The following is a 22,774-nucleotide window of genomic DNA, read 5'->3' as shown; positions in this document are numbered from 1 at the left end:
ACACAAACAGGAAAGAGCAAAGTTAGACATGCAACCTGATGGCCAGGTTTTCTCCACCATCAGTGGAAGCGATAAACCCCTTTCCTACTAATCCGCATCTCTAGCTCAGTGCAATGAAGATTTGTTTTAATTCTATCCCTCCCTGAAGGGAGTTCTGTCTTTTTGGTGGCTTGAACTCCCATCTCTAGGAACAGTTCCTATTATATAATGGATACTCAATAAATATGTGACTGAAGTAGGGATCAAAGAACCCAGATGAACAGTTCCTATTATATAATGGATACTCAATAAATATGTGACTGAAGTAGGGATCAAAGAACCCAGATGAATAAAATCGGTCACTTAAAAATTAGAAAAAAAACAAAAAACAAAAAACAAAAAAAGCCCCACAAAACACAAAAACTAGGTACTTAAGAGTTAAAAAAAAAAACTATGTCAAAAAGAAACTTATTGTAAGAGAAATCAACAAAAGTTATAATGCAGAACTAAATGTATGCATACCACTGGAAACCAACTCACATTACTGCAAATTTTGCCACTAAATCACAGAACAGAATGGGTTTTTCTGCTTCTTTTGTTTTGTTTTTGACTTCAGGCAAAGCACTTCATTTTTTTTCCCAACCGAAATGAGATTCAAAATATTAATCATTTGCCACATTCACATTTGCTTTTTTTCTCTAAGAAAGGAAATCTAAAATCTTGGGGGGAAAAATATAAATTATTTTGCTTTGTGAAGGGCCTAGGATGCACTCTTTTGCACCGTGTCTCTGGCAAGATATGCCTAAGCCCCTGAGGCACGTAAATGATAAATTCTTTCAGTCTACCAAATATGCATGTACTTAGGCACCTCACCTTAACACTAGTTTCTAACAGAATGGAATTCAGGAACAGGACAGACAGGTCCGCCCTGGACTCACCTTGACAAGAGTGCAGAGAGCAAAAGACTAAAATCATCTCATTACAAGCTAGTTTTCTGCAGACTGAAAAACAGACCCAAAGCACATGCCACAGGACCCTACAGTGTCTGAATTAACAGCATAATGTACTGAGACCCGTGACAGTGACGGGCCTGTAGGACTTAGCTACACGCCAGGCTTGTTATCCTGCAAAGTAAACATTATCTACCTAGCATTCCCTGAAAGATGTAGCAAGAGATTACAAGGACAGGTCCTCCCTTGAGGCCCCATTGAAAATGCCACTTTAGGGGGCGCCTGGGTGGCGCAGTCGGTTAAGCGTCCGACTTCGGCCAGGTCACGATCTCGTGGTCCGTGAGTTCGAGCCCCGCGTCAGGCTCTGGGCTGATGGCTCAGAGCCTGGAGCCTGTTTCCCATTCTGTGTCTCCCTCTCTCTCTGCCCCTCCCCCGTTCATGCTCTGTCTCTCTCTGTCCCAAAAATAAATAAACGTTGAAAAAAAAAAATGAAAATGCCACTTTATCTACGTAGCAAATGTTCTAACTGGAGCGAATGAAGGCGGAAGTTTCAGGTAGTTGAATACACTCAATCCTGGACCTTCTTTGATGAGGACTAATGATCTTTGAAAAAGCAAACGGCAAGTAAGGAAGCCTTACACTCTTCAACGAGGGAGGCCCAATGTCTAATGGAAGGAATCCTGGGGCAGAGTCCAGGAGGGTAAGATTTGAATTTCCATCTGCCATTTACTTAGGGCCCTTTGGTGAACTATTTAATCCCTGCTCTCTTCTTACAAGGATAATTGGCTGAATAAATCCTGTTTAGCTCTAAAATCCTGTGGGTCTATAAGAATTAGCAGTTCACTTAGAGACTGGTAAAATAACCCCGACTTTCTCCATTTGGCAAATCATCCAAACCCCCAATTTTTAGAAGTACGTAATTTGACAACACGTATATTTGGCATAAAAGTGGGAAAAGAATGAAACTAGAAGAAATATATAAAGAAACAAAGCCCATTGGATTCCGAAATCATATTTCGTGGTTCCAGGTTCAAATGTCCAGGTTTTCTGGACTGGGATCACTTTATGCCTTGTAGCATAAAGATGGGGATGTTTGTGGTGTCTAATCTTCCCTAAAGGAAAAGATGCACTGGCTATGTAGAAAGCTTTTTCCTCCTTTTTGACTACAAAAAAATATCTATTATAGTAGCAGCTTGCTGCAACAATTTCCCAAAATTAGTTCTTCACCCATGAAATGAAAAGCTTTTATATTCTCACAGTCTAAGAACGTTAACAAAGAGAAAACCATCAACCACCAGTAATGGCGGAAAGAGCTCCAAGTCAGTCTGGAAAACTAAAACCCCTAGAAATTGTGCAAGGTTTAAGGTAAGACGAGATTCAAACTGCTTTCCGGAATCATCTGTATGAAGGAGAAAGCCCCCCCACAGCACTCACTCACCATTCCTTCTACTTCTTCATTGATTCCATCCACAGGGGCGCATTCGCTGGCATGACCGTAGCAGAAGCAATTTCCTCGAACCACCATATCATAAACTGCATAGTAATACTTTTCCCTGATTTCCATCCGGGAATCCAAAAGGTTATCTCCCAAAGTGTGGAGCTTCACAAACTTGATTCTCAAGTTGGTGATTTTTAAGAGATCTACAAAGGTCACCAAGAAGATGAAAAGTCTGATCACACCAGCAAGACTTGTTTTGCAATTATACAACACCTCTTCTCTTTATAGAAAGGCACGGCAGATAAAAATGCCAAAGTAAAGGAAAGGTTACCCCCTTGTATGATCTAGATGACCACGCTAGTAAAGTTTAATAAGTATATTAAGACTGTGAGTCTCTGGAAGAAAGAAGGTTTGCTGCCTCCTTACTAGTTTAGTAAGAACATCTATTCTGTGACGGATGTGCTTACAGACTGTTTCAGGAAAAAGCGCAAAAGCAGAGAAATTTAAGAACACGGCTGCAGGACTGCAAGAACCCACTGGCACAGAGTAATCTGAACCATCGCAATTCCATGCGGTGCCCACAGCAACTAGCGTCGGTCTCAAAATCAGAGAGTTCTATTCAGGTAGGAGGGGGTTGAGCGGCACACTCCAATTGTCTTCATTATTGTAAGATGGAACGAAACATTTTCGTGTTTATTTTTGGAGAGGAAAATACTCTCTGAAATTTCCCACGACAAAGATGAAATCCAAGTTGCTAAAATAGATTTAACACTATGGAATAACTACTATCCAGGGACAGAAGGTCTCCATCAAATTTCTACACAACGTCACAGTCTCCCACTTTTTTGTCCTAGTTTGCCATCCACAGCGAGGCATAGGGATAAAGGAGCTCAGAATCAGGAGGTTGGGCAAGTTTTTGTTTTTTCCCCCCTAAATGTAAGTTACTTGTAGATCAATTTCTCAGATCTTTTCTTCTCTCTCCTGGGTCTATAGATGAATGCTTACTACAGAAGCTGGCTAGCAATTACATTCTATTAGTAACCTGATAAGCCAGAAGCCATTCAACCTTCTCTACCAATGCTTTTATCAATTACTAAGTGGACCCCAAAACACCGATGAGTCCATCAGCCCTCCTATGCCCTGTGTAGCCTGGGGTTTCTCCCAAGCTTTACTTTCATTTGGGCTGATACATTCTCATCAGTTACAACAGGGAACAACGGAACGACGGGGCGTTGGCCCCACGCGTCAGATACATTCAAAGCCCTGATACAATTTTAACTACTGAAAATCTATGCAGAGCTTACAATGAAGACTATAGAAATAGCTGTGGGTTGAAAGAGAAAGTCCATGAGTCCATGCATTAAACTTAGGCTCTTTGTAAAAATCAAACACAAAACAGAGAAACCGTGGTACGACTTAGCTGAATGGAATTTATGAATGCCAACATTTCCTCCTGCACAGAACGAGCACAAGCGCCTATTGACAAGAGGCCAGACAACAAAGCTGGAGAGCAGCTGGAGTATTTAGAAGCCCTTGAACTGATCTTTGTGGAAGGCCTCAGAAGAGCAAATATGCTCCTTCCACTCTCTCCTACCACAGTTAACAACAACTAAGCCTTGTATATTGACCGCTGTTGTATACTGAGGCAAAACCACTTGTGAAGAGAGTCTCTGAGCTCTCCACAATAGGGACGATGAAAGAGACGTTGTTCCCGCGAGGACAAGGTCAATCGAAAACGTGATCAGTTAAAATGGACGCCTCTTGAATTTTTCTGAGGCCATTTAACAATGAAAAACAAGGAACTATAACGGCAGCCATTTTTCCAAGTCCCACAAATTTCACCCAACGAGGAGCAGACCACGAGTCCCTCTAGGGCCCCATGAGGTGTTTGTCCTGGAGACCATGTGGACGTTTCTCACAACTGGATTTGGAGAGCAGGGAGGGCAGGCCTCACAGAGCTCACTCCGAAATGCCAGAACTGGATGTGCCATTAAATATTTGTTTTACAATACAATGAATGAGTGAATTACAATCCAGAGACAGTCTGGGCCACACGTAAAATTAATTTAAGTGGGGAAATAGCACTTTTCTGGCAATATTTCCTGGATGCTTTCCCTTCTACTCTTTCATGCTTCGTGCTGGGAGGTTCCATGGCACCGTGGTTCCAAACAAGGCCATCCTCAGTGAGGAAGGAGCACCAAGAATCGGTCCTGCCTCTCTGCTCAGCAGACTACAACTTATTCGCAGGACAGAGAGTCTCATCCCTTCACTCTGAGGAAGGGGACTGGGTCCACGGCGAGACGCAGGCCGTGGCTGATGGCACCGTCGTCAACAGCAGCTTCTTTGACTCACTGAACACTTTCCGTGTGTCAGGCACGTTGGAAAGTCATTTACAGAACTCCTTTTCCCTCCATAATGACCCTCAGGTCACTATTACTATCTCCACTGACAGATGAAAAAACAGAGGCTAAAAAAAACCCAATTGTAACCAGGTTTAAGCAGGTCATTTGCCCCACGTCACAGAGCTAGGATATGCTAGAAATGGGATTTAAACCCAGGTCTGTCGGACTCTGAACTCTTAAGTATTTCACATTTTGCCTCTGAAGATGATCGAAATGTAATTTTTTAACAGCAGAAGCATGGATGTTAAATGCTGGAAAGAACTCTAAATTTAGAATCCTAACGTATGGCTTCAGGACCTGCCTGACACTAAAAGGTCATGTCACCACATGCATGTTATTCTAACTCTCTGAGCCTCAGTTTGCTCATCTGTTAAATGGAAAGGACAACTGCCACCTTACTCAGCATACGGAGCATGGCTGAGACTTTGGATTCTCCCCCAGAACTCTCTCTTTTCTTCCTTTGATCCTAAGAGCCTTAGGCAAGAGTGTGAGAGGGCACATGGCCGCCTACCTAGAGAGGTTTCCCAGTGTGCCTTGAGGTAGGGTCATGTGGCTAATTTTGGCCAATGGGATATGGATAGGGGCCACATACAGTTTCCATGTCGCTTGCCCCTCTCTTCCTCCCATCTCATAGGTTGGGACAATGACATGGTAGTGTTCGTCCAGCCCCAACCATGTGGATAACGACTCTAAGATAGAAGGAAACTGGGTTGCTAGGGTTGCCAGATTTAGCAATAAAAATACAAGATGCTCAGTTAAATTTGAATTTCAGATAGTTAACAGTGTTTTTAGTAAAGTCTATCCCAAATACGTCACATGGGACATAGTTACACCAACCCAAGTATTACATGGGATATCCTTGTGCTAGTCACAAGTATTACGTGGGATACGGTTATACTAAAAAATAACTTGCTATTTATCTTCAATTCAGATTTAACTGGGCGTCATCCTGTATTTTATACAAGTAGGTCTACTTGTATCATCCCTCTGGATGATTTCCTAAGAGAGAAATAAACTTCTATGTTATTTGACCACTGTATTTTTGGGGGGACCCTTTGTTACAACAGCTTAATCTATACCCTAGTTTATATGTATTTTATATATACATATACATGCATATGTACATGTATGTACATTTTATATATATATACATACATATATACATATACGTGTATATGTAATATATAGAGAGTACATATATATAATATATAGTATATAATATAGTGTGTGTATCTATCTATCTATCTATCTATCTATCTATATATATAATATATATTATACTGAGCAATAAAATAAATAAGGTATTATGACCAGCATAATTGGTTGAGTACTTAGGACATAAACCTTTTTGATTCCTGCCAATTTCAAGAGCCTCTGATTGGGTACTGTGAAGAAAAAAAGGAAATAAAAACAGTGGATTTAGCACTGAATATTTAGATTCTGTGCAGCAGTGCTCTGGGTAAGAGTTCCTCCGTGATTGCGGTGTTCCATCAAAGCTGTTATGTGAAAACAAGCTTACTCTGTATCCTCGGACTATAAGGATCCTCTATTCTGAACGCGGGATCTAAAGCACGAAATATCACCTAAAAATAGATAGAAGAGTAATGGGTATTTTTGCAACGATCAAAAAGGATTTGTAAACAGAATGTATAACAAAAACAGCAAACAGACCTCTCCTTCCGTCGAGGGTTCAATGTCAGAATAGCGGGAATCACAGATTATATCATCCACTTTTTTCATGGGGCCAGTTGAAATGCCTGGAAATGAGCCCTCACAGTCATAGGCAAAGTATCTGTACACACCCCAGGTTTTCCCGAAGTCAGACGATCGTTCTATCAGCATCGCGGCCGGACGGAATGTCTAAAGGCAGGGCAGAAAAGGCTCATTTATGTTTTGCGTTGGTGATCTGCATTTCTCAAAAAATCTCAGACAAAGGTATCACTCCACTGTGCACCACAAACCCTGGCTGCATGGGGTTGGTATTTCAGACTGTGGCTGGGTTTCAAATACTTCAGGCTGTTCCATGGAGACTCCTCCTGTAGGAAAGCGTCTAGCCTTGAAATGTTGCACTTTCTCCCACCCTGAGAGAGATTAGTAAACTGTTTCTCTTTAGGAGTGGATTATAACCAGGACCCTACAGTAAACAAGCTTTGGTCTAGTCAGTCACCACCCGTAATTGGATTGGCTAGTTTGAGCGTTTGGTCTTCATTCATTCAGCAGTTGCACACAGACACCTGCTCGCTACCGCACGGCGGTCCATATGCTGCAGACGGCCCAATGAAGTGTAGATATAGGTATAAATCATTTACAACACGAAACACCAGAGTAGAGCCTCATGCAGTGCGCTCAGGGAAAACGAGAGGAAGGAATGACTAACTCAAGAAGCTGGGGAATCCTATAATTCCACTCCTGGCTATTCCATTACCCCAAGAACTGAAAACAGGGACTCAGATGGGTGCTTGTGCACGAATGTTCGTAGCAGCACAATTCACAATGGCCAAAAGGCAGAAACAACCCAAGTATCCATCAAAGATGAATGGATAAACCAAACATAGTATACACATACGAAAGGATATTACTCAGCCGTAAAAAAGAAATTCTAGTCCTTCCTATGTCATGGATAAACCCTAAAGACATTACACTAAGTGAAAGAAGCCAGACAAAAGGAAAGACAGTATAGGATTCCACTTACAAGGAAATGTCTTGAATAGGAAAGCACATAGAGACAACAAGTAAGTTAAAGGTTACCGGCGGGGGGGGGGGGGGGGGGGAGGGGCCAACGGGGAGTTATTGCTTAATAGAGTAGAGTAGAGTAGGGTAGAGTTTGTATCTGGGGTGATGAAAATGTTCTGAAAACAGATAGTGGAAGTGGTTGCACAACACTGTGCAACATATACACCTAATGCTACTGAATTGGATACTTAAAAATGGTTAAAATGGCAAATTTTGTGTTATGTACATTTTACCACCTACACACACACACACACAAGCCAGGGAACGCTTCAGAGAGAAGACGGCATCAGACTGGATCCTAAAAGGGTAGGTGTTTTCCAGGCAGGGAGTGAAGGTGGCTACACTTGACAGAAGAGGTTGACTAGGGCAGGGAAGTAAGGAATTTGCTCGCCACGCTAAGGCGTTTCCTTTATTTTTACACCATGAAAGGGGACACCAGAAGACTTAAGTGGACAGAATGAAATGATCAGACTACACGTCAGAAAAATAACCCCGTGCCACAGCTATCAGACATGGAAAAACAAAAAAACAAAACAAAACAAAACAAAAAACAAGAGACGAGAAAACCAACTGAGAAGCGGAAAAAAAAGACGAAGGTCTTAACTCAAGCATTACAGTATGGATGGATGGAAAGGATGCAATCAACCGTTCTGAAAACTTAGTGAATTTAGCCAAATATATCGAATTCCACTTGGCGATCAATTTGGTTTCAGTGGAAAGGGACGGAGAGGAAAGAACCACGGGTGCTTGAGTTTGAGTAGCGGGGGCAACTGTGGTTAAGAGCAAAGCCACAGAAGAGAAAGAAGCCATTTGGTTTTGGACTAGCTACATGTGAGGGGACACCCACTGGACAGACAACTGGAAACAGTGGTCTGGCACCCAGCTGCGTGAACGGAGCTTGAACCGTGGATCTGGAAATCACTGTTGGCATAAAACACCTGACACCTCCAAATATAGAGGGTAGAATGTCCTCCCAGAGAGCAAAGGGCAAGATGAAGGAGCTGCAATCATTGCTCCAGAAAATGCATCCACACAGGACTAGACAAAGAAGGAGAGTGGTGCCTGGAGCTTTAATTCCATTATGTCATAACCTTCTGTTATGGGCCGAATGGCGTCCCCCCAACTTCTTATGTTGAAGACCCAACCCCCAAGATCTCAGAATGTGATTGTATTTGGAGACAGGCTCTCTGAAGGATTAATTAAAGTAAAATGAGGGGTGCCTGGGTGGCTCAGTTGGTTAGCTGTCCGACTTCGGCTCAGGTCATGATCTTGCGGTCCGTGAGTTCAAGCCCTGCATTGGACTCTGTGCGGACAGCTCAGAGCCTGGAGCCTGCTTCTCATTCTGTGTCTCCCTCTCTCTCTGCCCCTCCCCCGCTCGTGCTCTGTCTCTCAAAAATGAATAAATGTAAAAAAATATATATATAAAAAAAAAAGTAAAATGAGGGCTTAGAGTCCACCCAAATCCCATGTGACTGGTGTCCTTCTAAGGAGAAGGAATTAGGAGGTGGAAATGTACAAGGCAAGACCATGTGAAGATAAAGACAGCCATCTACACACCAAGGAAAGACTGAGGCCACAGGAGAAACCAACTCTGCCCACAGTTCAGTCTTAGACATCAAGCCTCCAGAACCATGAGACAATACATTTCTGTTGTTTAAGCCACTGAGTCTGTGGTGCTTTGTTATGGCCGCCCTCGGAGACTAATATACCCTCACGACACACTTTTCCTACAGATGAGGAAAGAGGCTCAGACACCTTAACTGACCTGCTACCTAAAGGCAGAGCTTAGATCCCAGTCCACGTTGAACTTGGCCCAAACCCATCTTTCTGCCTCACTGGCTCATAGCATAATAGCAGGCTGACAAATGGAAGTCAGAGAGGGAAGAGTAAAAAGACAAGAATCCTGGAAACTGAGGCAGGACAGAGATTTCGGAGGGTGTGGTGGAGGGGGTGAGCTGGAAATAAGAGATGAAGCAGAATGAGCACTACCATTGGGCACAGGCCTCGATGCCACAGAAGGGGGTACGTGCACCTGGGAGATGGACGGCACATTATGGCGGAGGGAGAACAGGCCAGGTGAGCCGGCTGAACAAACCCATCCCGGACACACGCTCATCTCCGAGTTAAAACCAATGTTGGAGAGAAATCGGGGTGATCACTAATGGTGAAACTCGTATATCCCCAGACATACTTTGCCTTCCTTAATAATCCTGATGGTCTTCTTCACTGATAAAAGGAGACAAGGGTGGGGCGCCTGGGTGGCTCAGTCGGTTAAGTGTCCGACTTCAGCTCAGGTCATGATCTTGCGGTTCGTGAGTTTGAGCCCCGCGTCGGGCTCTGTGCTGACAGCTCAGAGCCCGGAGCCTGCTTTGGATTCTGTGTCTCCCTCTGTCTCTGCCCCTCCCTAGCTCATGCTCTGTCTCTCTCTCTCTCTCCTTCGAAAATAAATAAACGTTAAAAAAACAAAAAGGAGACAAGGGTTAAGAAAATGAAAGGTCACATTTTGACAGACTCTTTGACTTACTCACTTACTAGGTGCTTGAATTTTTACTTTTTTACTTATTCAGGAATAGAAGAAAAGGATACTTTATTAAACTCCAGAGCATGAGATGAAGAATTTGAAAGTAAGGGGGGGGAAAAAAACCCCAATCACTAAGTCAGCCAAGACAAACTCACCATGAGACCTGCCTCCTGGGTGGTGACATCTGGGGACAGACTAGCCTAATGTCTCTGTGTCACAAGGGAGCAGAGAGGAAAAGCCTTACAGGCATTTCTGGCTGTGCTTTCTCTCCCTCCCTTCTGGAAACTCCTGAGTCCCAAAGGGTCACCGAAGAATTATCCAATTTCCTGTGGATTTCCAGAGCTGTTGGAAACCAGGACAACACTTCTATGTAGAGAATGGAGGCCCTTCCCACTCCTCCCTGAGTCTCCAACGTGCTCAGGACTTATACTGGTGCATGGCCACCTCTGATTTTTTTAATGTTTGTTTATTTTAATTTTTTATAATTTTTTTAATGTTTATTTATTTTTGAGAGAGAAAGAGACAGAGAAGGAGACAGAGCTTGAGCGGGGGAGGTGCAGACAGAAGGGAAGACACAGAATCCGAAGCAGGCTCCAGGCTCTGAGCTGTCAGCCCAGAGCCCGACACGGGGCTTGAACTCACGAACTGGGAGATCGTGACCTGAGCTGAAGTCCGATGCTTAACTGACTGAGCCACCCAGGCGCCCCTTTAATTTTTTTTAATGTTATTTATTTTTGAGAGAGAGAGAGAGAGTGCGAGCAGGGTAGAGGCAGAGAGAGAGAAGACAGAGGATCCCAAACAGGCTTTGTGCTGACAGCAGTGAGCCCGACCCGGGGCTCGAACTCACTAACCGCGAGATCATGACCTGAGCCAAAGTCAGGCGCTCAACCAACTGAGGCACCCAGGCGCCCTGCCACCTCTGAACGTCTACTAAGCAGAAGCGCTACGATTCTGGAAACATCTGGCTGTCTACAAAAGCAAACCGTGTATACGTTACATGAGCTTCGCTAGCCCATGAAAACCCAGTCCACTTAGCAAGCAGCCATCTCCACGGCCACTCCACGGGTGGTGTTCTTCACAACTCCCACCCCCCCCCACCCCCGTCTCGCCACTGTCACTCTATCACCACCCTCCCGCCTGCTCAGCTTGGACAACCAAGTGATCTTGGATTCACCCCTTTCCTGCTCTCCCTTCCACTGCTCTGCTTCTCATCTTCCCCCGATTCGGGGCTGAACCTTTTTTTTTTTTTTTTAACTTTTAATGTTTATTTATTTTTGAGAGAGGGAGAGGGAGGCAGAGTGCAAGCAGGGGATGGACAGAGAGGGAGACACAGAATCTGAAGCAGGCTCCAGGCTCCGAACTGTCCGCACAGAGCCCGACGCGGGGCTCCAACTCATGAGCCGTGAGATCATGACGCTTAACCAGCCAAAGTTGGACGCTTAACCCACTGAGCCACCCAGGCGCCCCCGTGGCTGAACCTTTGATCCCAGAGGGTCCAACTGACGACTCCCATGGAAAGTGGGCAATGATTCTCAAAGGCATTATCAGTGGCAGGTAACAGAGCTGGCAGCAAGGGCACATACGTGATTTGCAAACGCTTTTCTGGTAATACTTCCAGGACGCCTGGGTTGCTGGGGTGGTTCCCTCCTACTTGAGAATCAGGCCCAGCTCTGCATTAACACCAGCACCCTCTCAGGTGAGCCCCCCATTAGCACAGACCTCAACAAGGGCCTCCCCACGCACCGTCGGTTCTCACTGTCCCACGCCCTCCTCTGTATTTCGCCTTGGCCATCTTCCTGAAATCCAGTCTCATTTCCTTGTCAGTGGCTCCCTGTTTCCTATATAATTAACACCCCTCAGCCAGCAGCCGGGGACTTTCTGATTGTATGTAACCTTACTTCCCTTTCCCCCTCACTGCCCTGAGCTCAAGGCTAATCTACGCTGAACAAACTCTGCCTGAACTGTCCACCACCAGAGCTTTGCTCTCAGACGGTTTCCTCTGCCAAGAACGGCTTTTCTTCCACCTCCTCCCACTGAGATCCTGCTCACCCTTCCTGGCCCAGGTCACACACAGTCCCAGACCGCTCCTGATGAAGCTTTCTGCTTTATCCCAGGCTAAGATTACTCTCCCAGTCCTCGGTGCTCCTACCACACATCGTCTGAACTTCTGCTAGAGCTCTTAGCACATTCATGATGTAAGTTATCTGCAAGTGTCATTCGCCCCCCGGGGCAGTTTCTTACAAACAGAAGACGGCTGAATTCCTTTATGCATGTATTCATTCAGTAAATATTTGTAGAGCAATCACTACCTGCCAAGCATCAGCAGAGAGAAAAGCGATCATATTCCCATTATGTGCCAGGTGGCAAGATTATGCCTATTCCAGAGCAGAGGGCAAGGTCACACGGCCCTCGAATGTAGGTGTTCTTATTCTTCGCACTCTCCCTTCTGAAGAGGAAGCCAAAGTTCTGGCCACATGTGCCAATAAGGGGCAGGATGGGGATTTATCTCCAAGTCTGTCCAACCCCATAGATGTTGCTTTTCGCACAGGATCTAAAGCCCAGAGGTTGAATTCTCTCTCACTAACTACAGTCTGACAACCTGTACCTGTTCTTCTCGTCTGAGTTCAGTCCCCCTGCCTCCTGTTTTAGCTTCAGCATTTCATCGATGCAGAATTCATCGGTGCAGAATTTCATCGATGGCCCACTGTACTCAGTTGGATGAGTAATGACAGACTATGTACCCAAAGGACTTGGATGTAAGCAAACTCAGAACTTCCCACGTATGTGAACAGACGCCCTTTCCAAAGGAAAAGCTAGGACCATCAACACGAATAATGATAGTTTTGTGTATTTTTAGGTGTCACATAACATGGAGGCAACATCCTCATGCGTGGTTGAGTTTTGCTTCTAACCACCAAGCAGAGGGCATGGTCAATGATGGGAGGGGGCATAGTGTCGAGTTGCCTAGGGAAAGCCCCCCAACCTCTCCGCCAGTATCCGATGTCACAGTATAAACCTTCCTCCCCAGCAGCAACAGCACTTCTGGGTGGGGGACCGAGGAGAGGGGCTCAGGCCTGGGAACCAGCAGTCTACATCCTTCCTGTCATATTTGGACTTCCACGCCCACCTGTGCTCTTGGCCTCCCAGGCTTTGGTGGAGGACATGGTGGGACTTTTGTGGCTACCTGCCCACATGCTAAATCTTTCCCTGGCAACTTTTCCTAACCTGACGGGGTACAGATAAGGCCCCCAACTCCAATCCAAGCCCACTCAAAAGTGATTTTAATCTGAGAAGCCATAAGTAAATTATGGGTTTTATGTGCATCAACATGTACTTTAAGCCATGTGAAGTCAGTCATTTCCAGGCAGCTGCTTATGAAGAAACAAAGGGACTTTGTACAGAGAAATTCCCTAGCCCTGGAGTCATTTTACATCTCTAAAAGAAAAAGGATGCAAAAAATGCACATTTAAGAAGGCATACACATTTCTTAAGGAACTGTAAAACCCTTCCCACAACTTTTGCAAAACCTTGAAAACTAAAGATAATACACTTCCTTTTCAGTTACCAAGCTCAGCATTAAAACATCAACACAAGGGATCAGGGATTTACTCTCCAGATGTTTTATTGTGGTTTGGGAGAGAGTCAAAGCTGCCTCTCTCCGTGGGGAAATAAAACGAGATCTAATTAAAAGTTTACAGTTGAATTACCTTAGAATAGTGGCTCTCTCTCTCCTTCTTGCCACGAAGATTGAGTATTTGTTAAACATGGTTATTCACGTCCATCTTTAAAGAGCTGATCAATTATCCCAATTTACGGCAACAATAATATTTAAGTTCCCACTGAGGCCAACTCACAACAGACATCCATACCGAAAAGGGAATTACACAGCGCTCTCAACGTGTCATTTGTGAGAAAGTTATGAATTCCTTACCTTGAAAGTCATTATGAGATGCGTAAAATGGAATTCTGCTTCCAGATCCAGTTGGATAGTTACGTTTTCCACGCCTATAGGAGATTTTTTCAAAATTCAAAAAGGAAATAGTAAGGAAAACAGGAACATCTGTGAACGGTCGGGAGTATTTTTCTTGAATTCTCTTTACGCCCCACACAGAACCCCTCTCGGCGCTCTGACAGTGAGGCTGAAGACAAGACCCCTTGGTCTTGGCTTAGGCGGGGAGGCCCAGGCCAGAATGAACCTTCAGTTTTCCTCAACTCATTCTGGAGCTCCACATATGGACTCTGCTCACCAGAACAAGACACCTGGCGGGAAGCCTGGAGCTGCTGTCAAGAAAGACAGCTTCTGCTTAGGACAAAGTAAAACATCTTCCCAAATCTAAGCCAAGGGACTCTCCAAGGGGGGAAGGAAGGGGTCCGCTTCCTGTGCACAGCAGGGGTTCAGTTTGCAGCCTAAAGCAGGGGACTTAATCCTCCTGGTGGGGGTGGGGGGGGGACACAAATATTCCTTTTTTTATGCAGCAGCAAAGAAAATCAGAGCCTACCGTGTCTGTTACTTACACTCCCATTTAGAAAGACGTATCCCTGATGGGGAAGCCTTTGGATGCATCGCCACAACCGAAAAAACAATGCCAGAGACAAAGAATCGGCCAAATAAATAAACTGGCCCAGAACAAATACTAGCGTCTTCCCTTTCAGGGGAAAGCCTGAACAAACAAATGAGCCTTTGCACTGTCCCCTGAGTCCCCTGAGGGTCGGTCAGTCCCGCCACACAGAAAAGACCACTGGAATTCCAGAGATAGAAAGGACCCCCTCTCTCATCTTGGGCCTTCAAGCCACCTATTTGCTAAAGGAGAGCATTTCCTCGTTTCCTGTGCTTGAGAGCACTTTGGGGGTCCACCTTCTAGAGCCTAAGAAGTCTTAACTGCAGGAAGACAGGAATGTGTCAGAATGAATCATGTCACAGGCTGGTGTAGTTTCAGGAAATCAGTAGGACTTTTGAAATAAACTCTCCCACTGGAAAACGGCCAAGGCAATTGTGGGGGTGGGGGGGTGGTCACTGAAACGGATATGAGTTAGTTGGAATGTTAAAGAAAAACATTATAATCATACTAACTAACCTTATCTAACTTATTAAAAAGAACCGTCTTATAAACCTACTCTGGACATTTCTGAGTGAAATGTTAGCTAGGCAACTACGCAGCTCTTCTCTCCCAGGCTTTTAAAAACCTGCAAGATTTGTTCAAAATGAAGAGATAACAAAAGATAATGTAAAGTACCAACAGGACCAGTACCATTTCTGCAATGGAAGAAAATATGCTACAATGGGTACACTAAAAGCACATTCCACTTTAGATTTATAACCTGATAAAAGCAGTAAAGTTTGTGTGTGTGTGTGTGTGTGTGTGTGTGCGCGCGCACGCACACGCGAGCACCCGCGCATGTGTTTCAATATGGGAAGAAAAATCCACAGAGAAAAGAAACCAGATCATTCTTCTATAGAGTATTTGACTTCTGTCCAACCTAGAAATAAATCGTTAGGAAGGGTAAGTGAAAAGTAGCTGTACACGCCAACCCTGTTTCTATGCCTGAGCACCGATAATTTAATGCCACCAGGACACTGGACAAAACCCACAGAAAATGGATAAACTCACATCCATAAAGATCATCCCCAACGGTGAGTTATCAGACAACACGGAGGGGACAGTACTCATCAGTCTGACTTTCGGAAGACCAAACTCCAGCCCAACATCATCTGATCTCTTGTGACAGACAACACAAGCCCCTCTACTTGAAGATCCCTTCCTTCTGACATTTGGGACTTTCTCGTCCAACAAATTCAAAGGTGCAGAAATTGATGAAGTCCTGCCATAACCAAGAAAACCCCTTCTCTAGAATGACAGCACATGATGAACAACTTTACCGTCTATCAACTTGATACTAACATTGAGGCATTCTTTTTTTTAACTTTTACTTTTAATTTTTTTAGAGGCATCCTTCTAATTGTCTTTTCATTTCACTGGAAGAATGTGGGCAGTCAGGACATGCTCCTGCTCCCTGTTTGGAATAAGCTCTATGCTATTTCAGAAGTCCTCTGTGACTTAGGTACAGATTTATAGAACCTTCTCTTTCACACTGAACCAAGATAACCTCCTAAAAGAATTGATAAGGCTCTAATTTACATGCTTTCTAAGACCAGCCTGTCTCAGTCTGGTAACCTATGCAGTCCCATGGCTGACCAATAATCAATCCTCCGTAGAAACCAACAGTTTTCTAGAAAGCATGTGTAACTTCATAATTAATGACAAAGAAGTGTATTAAGGGAGTTCCTCTTTACAGAATGTTAAATGACGGCAAACATCTGAAAATGTCCCAGGCGTAGGGCATATAATAAAAAGATCTAGCACAGTCGATGCTTTCTATGACCATCCCTAGGTTCACTTCTTTGACAGCCAAAATTCTCATACTCTTTTGAAAGATCTAATGGTCCACTGTTAATTAAGAGACACAAGAACTCTACCTTTATTTCCTAAAGTTCAGTCTTCAAGTTTGAAACAAATGCAAAACTAATTTGGGCTTAGTTTCCCAGTGAAGTAACATCAAGTTTAATGAATTTACTAAACCCAAACCCAAAAGGCAAAGGAAGGAAAAAGGGCTGAATTCCCATACTCACTAAAGGAATTGAGTTGGGGTCATATCCATGTTGACAGAGTCATTGAAAATTTAGATTTAGTGCTGCTTCACAGTACTATTACTGAATTTTCTCGAGATGGAAGGAAGGTGTTGGTAGAAGTAGGGGCTGATTCTGCCCTTTCTTTTGGGGTTGATCCCAAAGAAAGATGCTCTATTTTGGGGAAGATTAAGGGCCTGAAATAGCGCAGGGTCTCCCCCCACCCCGGCCCCATCCTCCCGATACACCCTGCCCCCGTAAAGGCTCCCCTCAGGGTAAGGACCAGGAAATATCCCTTTGGTCCAGCATGAAAGACTGCTTTCTTATAGAAAGTGCATGCTTTAGGAAGGAGGATCAGATTTTACCATGAGAAGTTAGTGCTTCAGGCAGTAAATCTGCCAAAGACCATAATTACAGGGCAGAGAAATCAATCGAGATTACAAATACCCAGGAGCCTGAGAGCCCCTTCCAGGTGACCAATCTCACTCTACAGAACTTGTTCCCACACCAACCACATACCATTTTCGGATTGCCACCAAATCTTAAGGCGGTTTGGAGCAAATGTAGTGACCACATTTTCAATGAGATGACTGTCAGGATTGAGGGTCTCATGATAAGGATCTTGTGAATTGCATATGAAGCATTTTTTGTCCTCCTGAAAGCAAAGTTAGTTTCATGAGTGTAGGAAGCAATCACACACACACACACACACACACACACACACACACACCAAAAATCAAGCCCACAATACAAAAATCAAACCTGCTTGCTTCAAGAACAATGAATGTGTCCAAATTACTTACATGCCATATAATATGCCTTCCACTTTTTAACTCATGGAGTATGAATTACTCCTGAAAACTTCCTCCACTCTTGTAAATTCAAGGTCAAAAGTAAAAGAAGGCATTGTTTCCACAAGCTAGTACTTGAATCAAAATGAAATTTCTAGGCCTAAGCCTTCATCTCAATGAATAATAGCTAGAGAAGCTTACACTTAAAGCGAGATGTGGAAGAGGTATTAGAAAATTTTTGCTGACATGCTTTAAAGCAAACTGAAAAATGAAAGAAAAAAAAAAAACAACTCACGCAGCCTGATTTTCTAAAACCAACATAATGCAGAGGCCAAGTGTTAGGCGAATGTATTTAAGAAGCTTTGGGAAATACAGAACCAGTTTTCCGAGCCTCTGCGCTGCCCCAGCAGTGAATCAAGGGTGGCAGCTTGTAGGGAACATCTACAGACTACTCAGGATATTGGGGAAGTGGGTACCTGCCGGAGTGAACCCACTATAAACAGACCAACTCACACAAGGCCAACATGCACTAAGACGGGCACCCACAGAGGTCCACATACACCTCATGAACAACATTTAAGCAGGGGTGATGTTGTGAGGAGGACAATACCCACGAACTGGACTCTTATGTTTGTATTTAGTTAGCTATTAGTTATCACCTTCGTCCCCAAAGGATTTAGGGACTAGTGATATGTACTAAGACAAAGAGGGAACAGAAGTCAGGAATGCAATGGGACCAAATACTGGACAAAATACTTAAGATTCCTGCCTCAGTTTTCAGACCCATTAAATGCTTGAGAAAAGTGCACACCCAGGCCCTTTCTTTCGGCTCTGGTATCTACAGAGAGCACTCCACGCTTTCACGGCTAATCACGTAAACCAGAGAGTTTAGCTCTGGCTGGCCTGTAAGACAAACAGTTCAATTCTCATTCTGGTCAAAGCCGGTCTCAGAATCTGGTGACTCATTTACAGGATGTCCTCGCCTCTGAGGTGAATGTTAACATAATATTTTAGGTAAAATTTACATGCTAATATTAGAAAAGGTAACATCAACGGCCTTCATTAACTTGTAGTCAAGAAAACTAATACTGGAGAACAATTACCAGAACTTAAAAAAAAAAAAGGTTAATTATAGCCACCCTTCTAATCAGGAGGAAACAGTCTAGACATCTCTGTATAAACCTGGAAGCAAATGAGCGGAATCCACTTGACCACATTCCTCTGGTTTAATTTATCAGGTCTACAGAATGGGCTCCCTTTCTGCTTTGGAAAAGTGACTCCATTTTAAGGCATCTGTGGTGCAAACCGTAGGACATCATCCTTTTCCCAAAGGGCAGGTGTACAGGTAGGCAGATGGGCCAAAATTATAGCAATTGCCTCTGGCCCTTGCCCTGCAGGTGAGACTAGCCCGCCTTTGGCTTGCTTTCGAGGCCAGAAATATCCGCATACTTAAAAAAAAAAAAAAATCAAGGAAAAGGCTTCTGATTCTAGGTAGCTTATGCTTTGTCTTCTTTTAAAATTAGTTTGGACTTTTTAAAAATAGGACTTTTGAAATCTAAGATCTAGGCCTACTTTTAGAAAGGACACCCTGAAATTTCATTTTGGTCCTCCTCTACCAGGGTGCCATGGCAACCAGGGCATTTGAAAAAGTATCTACTGGAGGATAGATGGGAACAGCACCACACCAGAAAATATTAGGTTCAGTGGCTAGAGTGACCTCACAAGACATCTGTCAGTGCTACAATACCCCTCCCGCAAGCCCAAGACTTAGGAAAAACCCATGATCACTACTCAGTCTAAAAGAGATGATGGACTATCTCTTATGCACATTTCCAAGGAGGACAGATCACAAAACAACAACAGTGGAGACTTCTGGAGGCCTGGGGTCAGGATCCCGGGCAGGGGCCAGGTCCGGGTGGTCCTGACTTTCCATAGGGACTATGCGGGCGGTGGAGGCGGCAGGAAATGTATGGCGGATGCAACTGTGCAAACGGCGATGGAGCAAAAAAAGGGCGAGCAACCCATCTAATCCCGGGACTCCCCGACTGGCCGCGCTTCCTATCTGGATAGCTGGCAGGATGTGGAGTCCCCAGCGCCCGGCCCCTCTGGTTTGGACTGGAGGAGGCGCGCGCGCGCGCGCAAAGCCTAGGGCTGGGACCTCTGCCCTCACCTGGAGGTGGCTGACAATACAGTAGGGCTCAGGCTTGTGCAGCCCGCACGTCGAGGTCACCGAGAGCTTTTGTGCTCGGCCGATGAGAAGGTCGCCAGTGGCGGGGTAGCAGCTGCCCTCCGCGCAGCCGTAGCTGAATTCGGGTTCTTGAGCGCGCACTTGGGCTCCGCACAGGGCTGTGGAAAGGGCAGGCGACAGCGGAGGTGGGGAGGAGGGCACAAGCCGGGGGCGAGCCCAAGCGAAACGAACAAGCAGGGGCGGGAAGAGAGTAGGTTCAGAAGAAAGCAGAATGCACAGAATAGAGGCACAATGGAAAGATGAGCGCGGGAGAGGCCAGGACGTGGAGAGGGTTCGGAAAGAGACACGATGTCAAATTTGTCCAGCAGCCCAGATCATTCCCGGGAGACCCTCATCCGTCCCGGGCAAGCAACTCTGGTCACAAAAGGTAGATGTGCAGACCAGCCACCTTGACGTGTCTGTGCCTGGACCTGTGTGCGGGGAGGCGACAGACGAACTGCCTATGTGCATGCAAGTAGGTGGGTGAGTGTATGGACCTCGTGCGTGCGGCAGCCTGTGCACCCTCAGTGTGAAACCGTGAGTGTGCATGCCAGATCTGTGAGTGTGGGGTCACCGATATGTGTGCATGCACGCTTGGGGGGTCCCGGGCGCTCAGTTGGGGGCGAGGTGGTGGGACTTGCAGGGGACGCCGCTTTCCCGAGCAAGGGGTGAGTGAACAGTCCCTGTGGCTTTGGAGTGGCTTCAACGCTTCGTCATTCCAGGGAAGCACCCGGCCCAGCTGTTTCTGGCGCCATCCGGGGGCAAACAGCGATGGTTAATTGAAGCCACATGGCCCCAGTCAGTTCCCAGGACTAAGCCTGTGCTCAGCTTGGGCACTTAGCTGGGAAAAGGGCTCCAGGGGAGCCCCCCGCGGCGAGCCCCCCAACCCATCCCAGGCAGCCTGCCCCCCGCCCCCCGCAGTGGAGAGACCCACGGTGAACACGCCAAAGGTGCAAAGCCCGAGCAGGGGCCGCGGATCCCCAGTTCTGGGCACCCAGCCTCGGGGATGCGGGTCCGCGGCGATCCTCGCGCGCAGTCCTCAGCCGCCACGGAGGGCGCTGGCGTTTAGTCCCGGGGCGCGATTCCCACCCCAGCCCCTCTCCCGCCCCCCGCCCCCAGGCTCCCGCGAAGCCGGGTCCAACGGCTTGTGGGGTTTCTTCCCAAGCCCACTCCTCTCCCCACCGCCGCGGCGCAATTACCTAAGAAACTGAAAGCGAACACCTGGAGCAGCCCCATGGCCAGTCCCTGCACAGCCGAGGGGACACGGCGGAGGAGGGGAGAACGCACCCGCCGAGCCGCCTGCCCGCTTTCCCCGTCTTCCCTTCTGGAGAGGTGGAGGAAAGAAACACAAAAAGAGAGAGCAACTGTTCAGAGAGAGGAGAGGGGCCCTTCCATTTCCTGCCGCTCCCACGGAAGCGGGGGGTCGGAGGGGAAAAAGCGCTCAGCCACTATGTCCTCCTGCCCGGTCGGTGCGAGCGCTCTCCCCGCAGCCCCGAGCCCAAAGAAGGGAATTAGAAAGTTTAGCCTTGGGAGGAACCGGGGGAGGCGCCTCCGCTCATGCGCACACGCAGAGCGGGGGCTGAGGGGGCGGGCGGCCACCGCCGGGGGGAGGGGGTGAGGTCCGGGTCCCACCCTCCCGGGGCGCCTCTTTTGTTTTAAGGCCGCGCCTGCGGTGGCCGCGGGCGTCAGGCTCTCCCGGTCTCCGGCGGGGCCACCCCGGGGTGCGCATCGCCTGCCGGAGCGCGGGGGGGGCGGGAGGCGTCTGGGCTGGTGGCGGAGGTAGGTGTCGGGATCGCGGCGAGAGACACCCCCACCCCCTCCCCGGCGGGACCTACCGCGCACTCGGGCGTTTACATTTGCAAGGGGTGAGTCACGAAAGGGTACCCGGGGCCACAAACTCCCGCCCCGAGCGCCCGGGAAAGGCGGGTTAACCCTTTAGAAAGAGGGTCGACCTGTCAGGTTTGTTGCCTTACAAAGAAGGGAATCCGGGATCGCGAAGCTTGGGCTGGACGCGACGTCTCTAATGTCACCACGCGAGGCGACGAAACTGCTATTCCCTAGGCTTCCTTTGCGCGCACATTTATTCTGGACCTGCCACCCAGGTGGCCACGGCATCGAATTGCCCGTTTAATTCTGTTTAAAAAAAATCTACTTACCTAAATCCAGACGATGGCTCTAATTAAGGTCGTTTCTCCAACGACACTATTGCTGGTGAAGCGTGTTTCCCATCTCACCGTGACAGGGTTGATTCAACCACGAATGAGACCCCCTTCAGGGTCTCCACAAAGCGCCACCTGGGCAATTCCAGAGAGGAACTCTATGGGGAGAGAGGGCTTCTAATGGCCTTGTGTGCGACCTGTCTGGTTGAATAAGGGGTAAACAGAGCTCGCCCACGTCCTGGGGGCTGGGGAGGGGGGGCGGGAAGAGAGGCAGGCGGCGGGACTGCCGCCCTTCCAGTGAACTGGCCCAATTCTGCTGCCTTAGCAGTGGATGGATGGAGTCAAAGCTGGGGTTTGCGCAAAAGTGCCCTGAATAAGGGGAGTACAGTTAGTTGGTAGTCCCGGCAGGAGATTTTGCTTGCTTTTAATTACCCCAGGGAGAAGGGTTTAGTTGGTCAGCTTTTAACTTAGCTGCAATGAAACAGGACCCAGGGAAAGTTTAATCATTAGACCACAAAGTAAAGCTGCTTTATGGGTTTATAAACCTCCTTTCTGCTGAGGAAGGCAGGAGCCTCAGGTCTTGGTGATGCATTAATTATTCGCTAAATCAGCACTTGCCCTGTTGCAGCCTCTGGAGATTTTTTTTTGCCTCCAGCTAACGTCCAGGGTCCTTGGTGCTGGCTGGGCAGCCCTGAAAACACAAGAGAAAGCGGGTGCTGTTGTGAGGGTTTAATTTTGCAACGGAGGGTCTTCAGAGCTTAATTAAAAAACATTCAGAGGCAAATGCTTTTCCCCTTGTGGAGCTCTTAATACCCTGGGTCAAAGTTGCTTATTAGTTTTTTATCCGTCCATACTGCAAGCATCATTCACTTCTGCCTCTTTCACAAGAGCTCCCTGTTACTCAGTGGTGATCATTTTCCCTGGTCAGTGTCTTCTCATAGATTGCAAA

The 22,774-nt window shown here is 46.5% G+C and overlaps 1 protein-coding gene across 1 annotated transcript in view; it reads right to left on the bottom strand.

Moving 5' to 3' along the window:
- The window catches only part of LAMB1 (laminin subunit beta 1), a 73,519-nt gene extending 52,602 nt beyond the window's left edge, over window positions 1–20,917 (bottom strand). Inside the window, exons 1-7 of the mRNA XM_047097132.1 lie at window positions 20,866–20,917; window positions 19,610–19,785; window positions 17,168–17,303; window positions 13,955–14,028; window positions 6,441–6,629; window positions 6,289–6,352; window positions 2,368–2,570 (exon numbers count right to left, since the gene is read on the bottom strand). Of these exons, the coding sequence (XP_046953088.1) occupies window positions 2,368–2,570; window positions 6,289–6,352; window positions 6,441–6,629; window positions 13,955–14,028; window positions 17,168–17,303; window positions 19,610–19,785; window positions 20,866–20,902 (879 nt within the window). The 5' untranslated portion in view covers window positions 20,903–20,917. The remainder of the gene's footprint in view (window positions 1–2,367; window positions 2,571–6,288; window positions 6,353–6,440; window positions 6,630–13,954; window positions 14,029–17,167; window positions 17,304–19,609; window positions 19,786–20,865) is intronic.
- Window positions 20,918–22,774: the final 1,857 nt, after the last annotated feature.

This window comes from Lynx rufus, unplaced genomic scaffold (genome assembly GCF_022079265.1).
Source record: "Lynx rufus isolate CCGP_SWC_20201006 ecotype Redwood Valley unplaced genomic scaffold, mLynRuf1.p SCAF_4, whole genome shotgun sequence".
NCBI lineage: Eukaryota > Metazoa > Chordata > Mammalia > Carnivora > Felidae > Lynx > Lynx rufus.
This window is presented reverse-complemented; position numbering and strand designations above follow the sequence as displayed.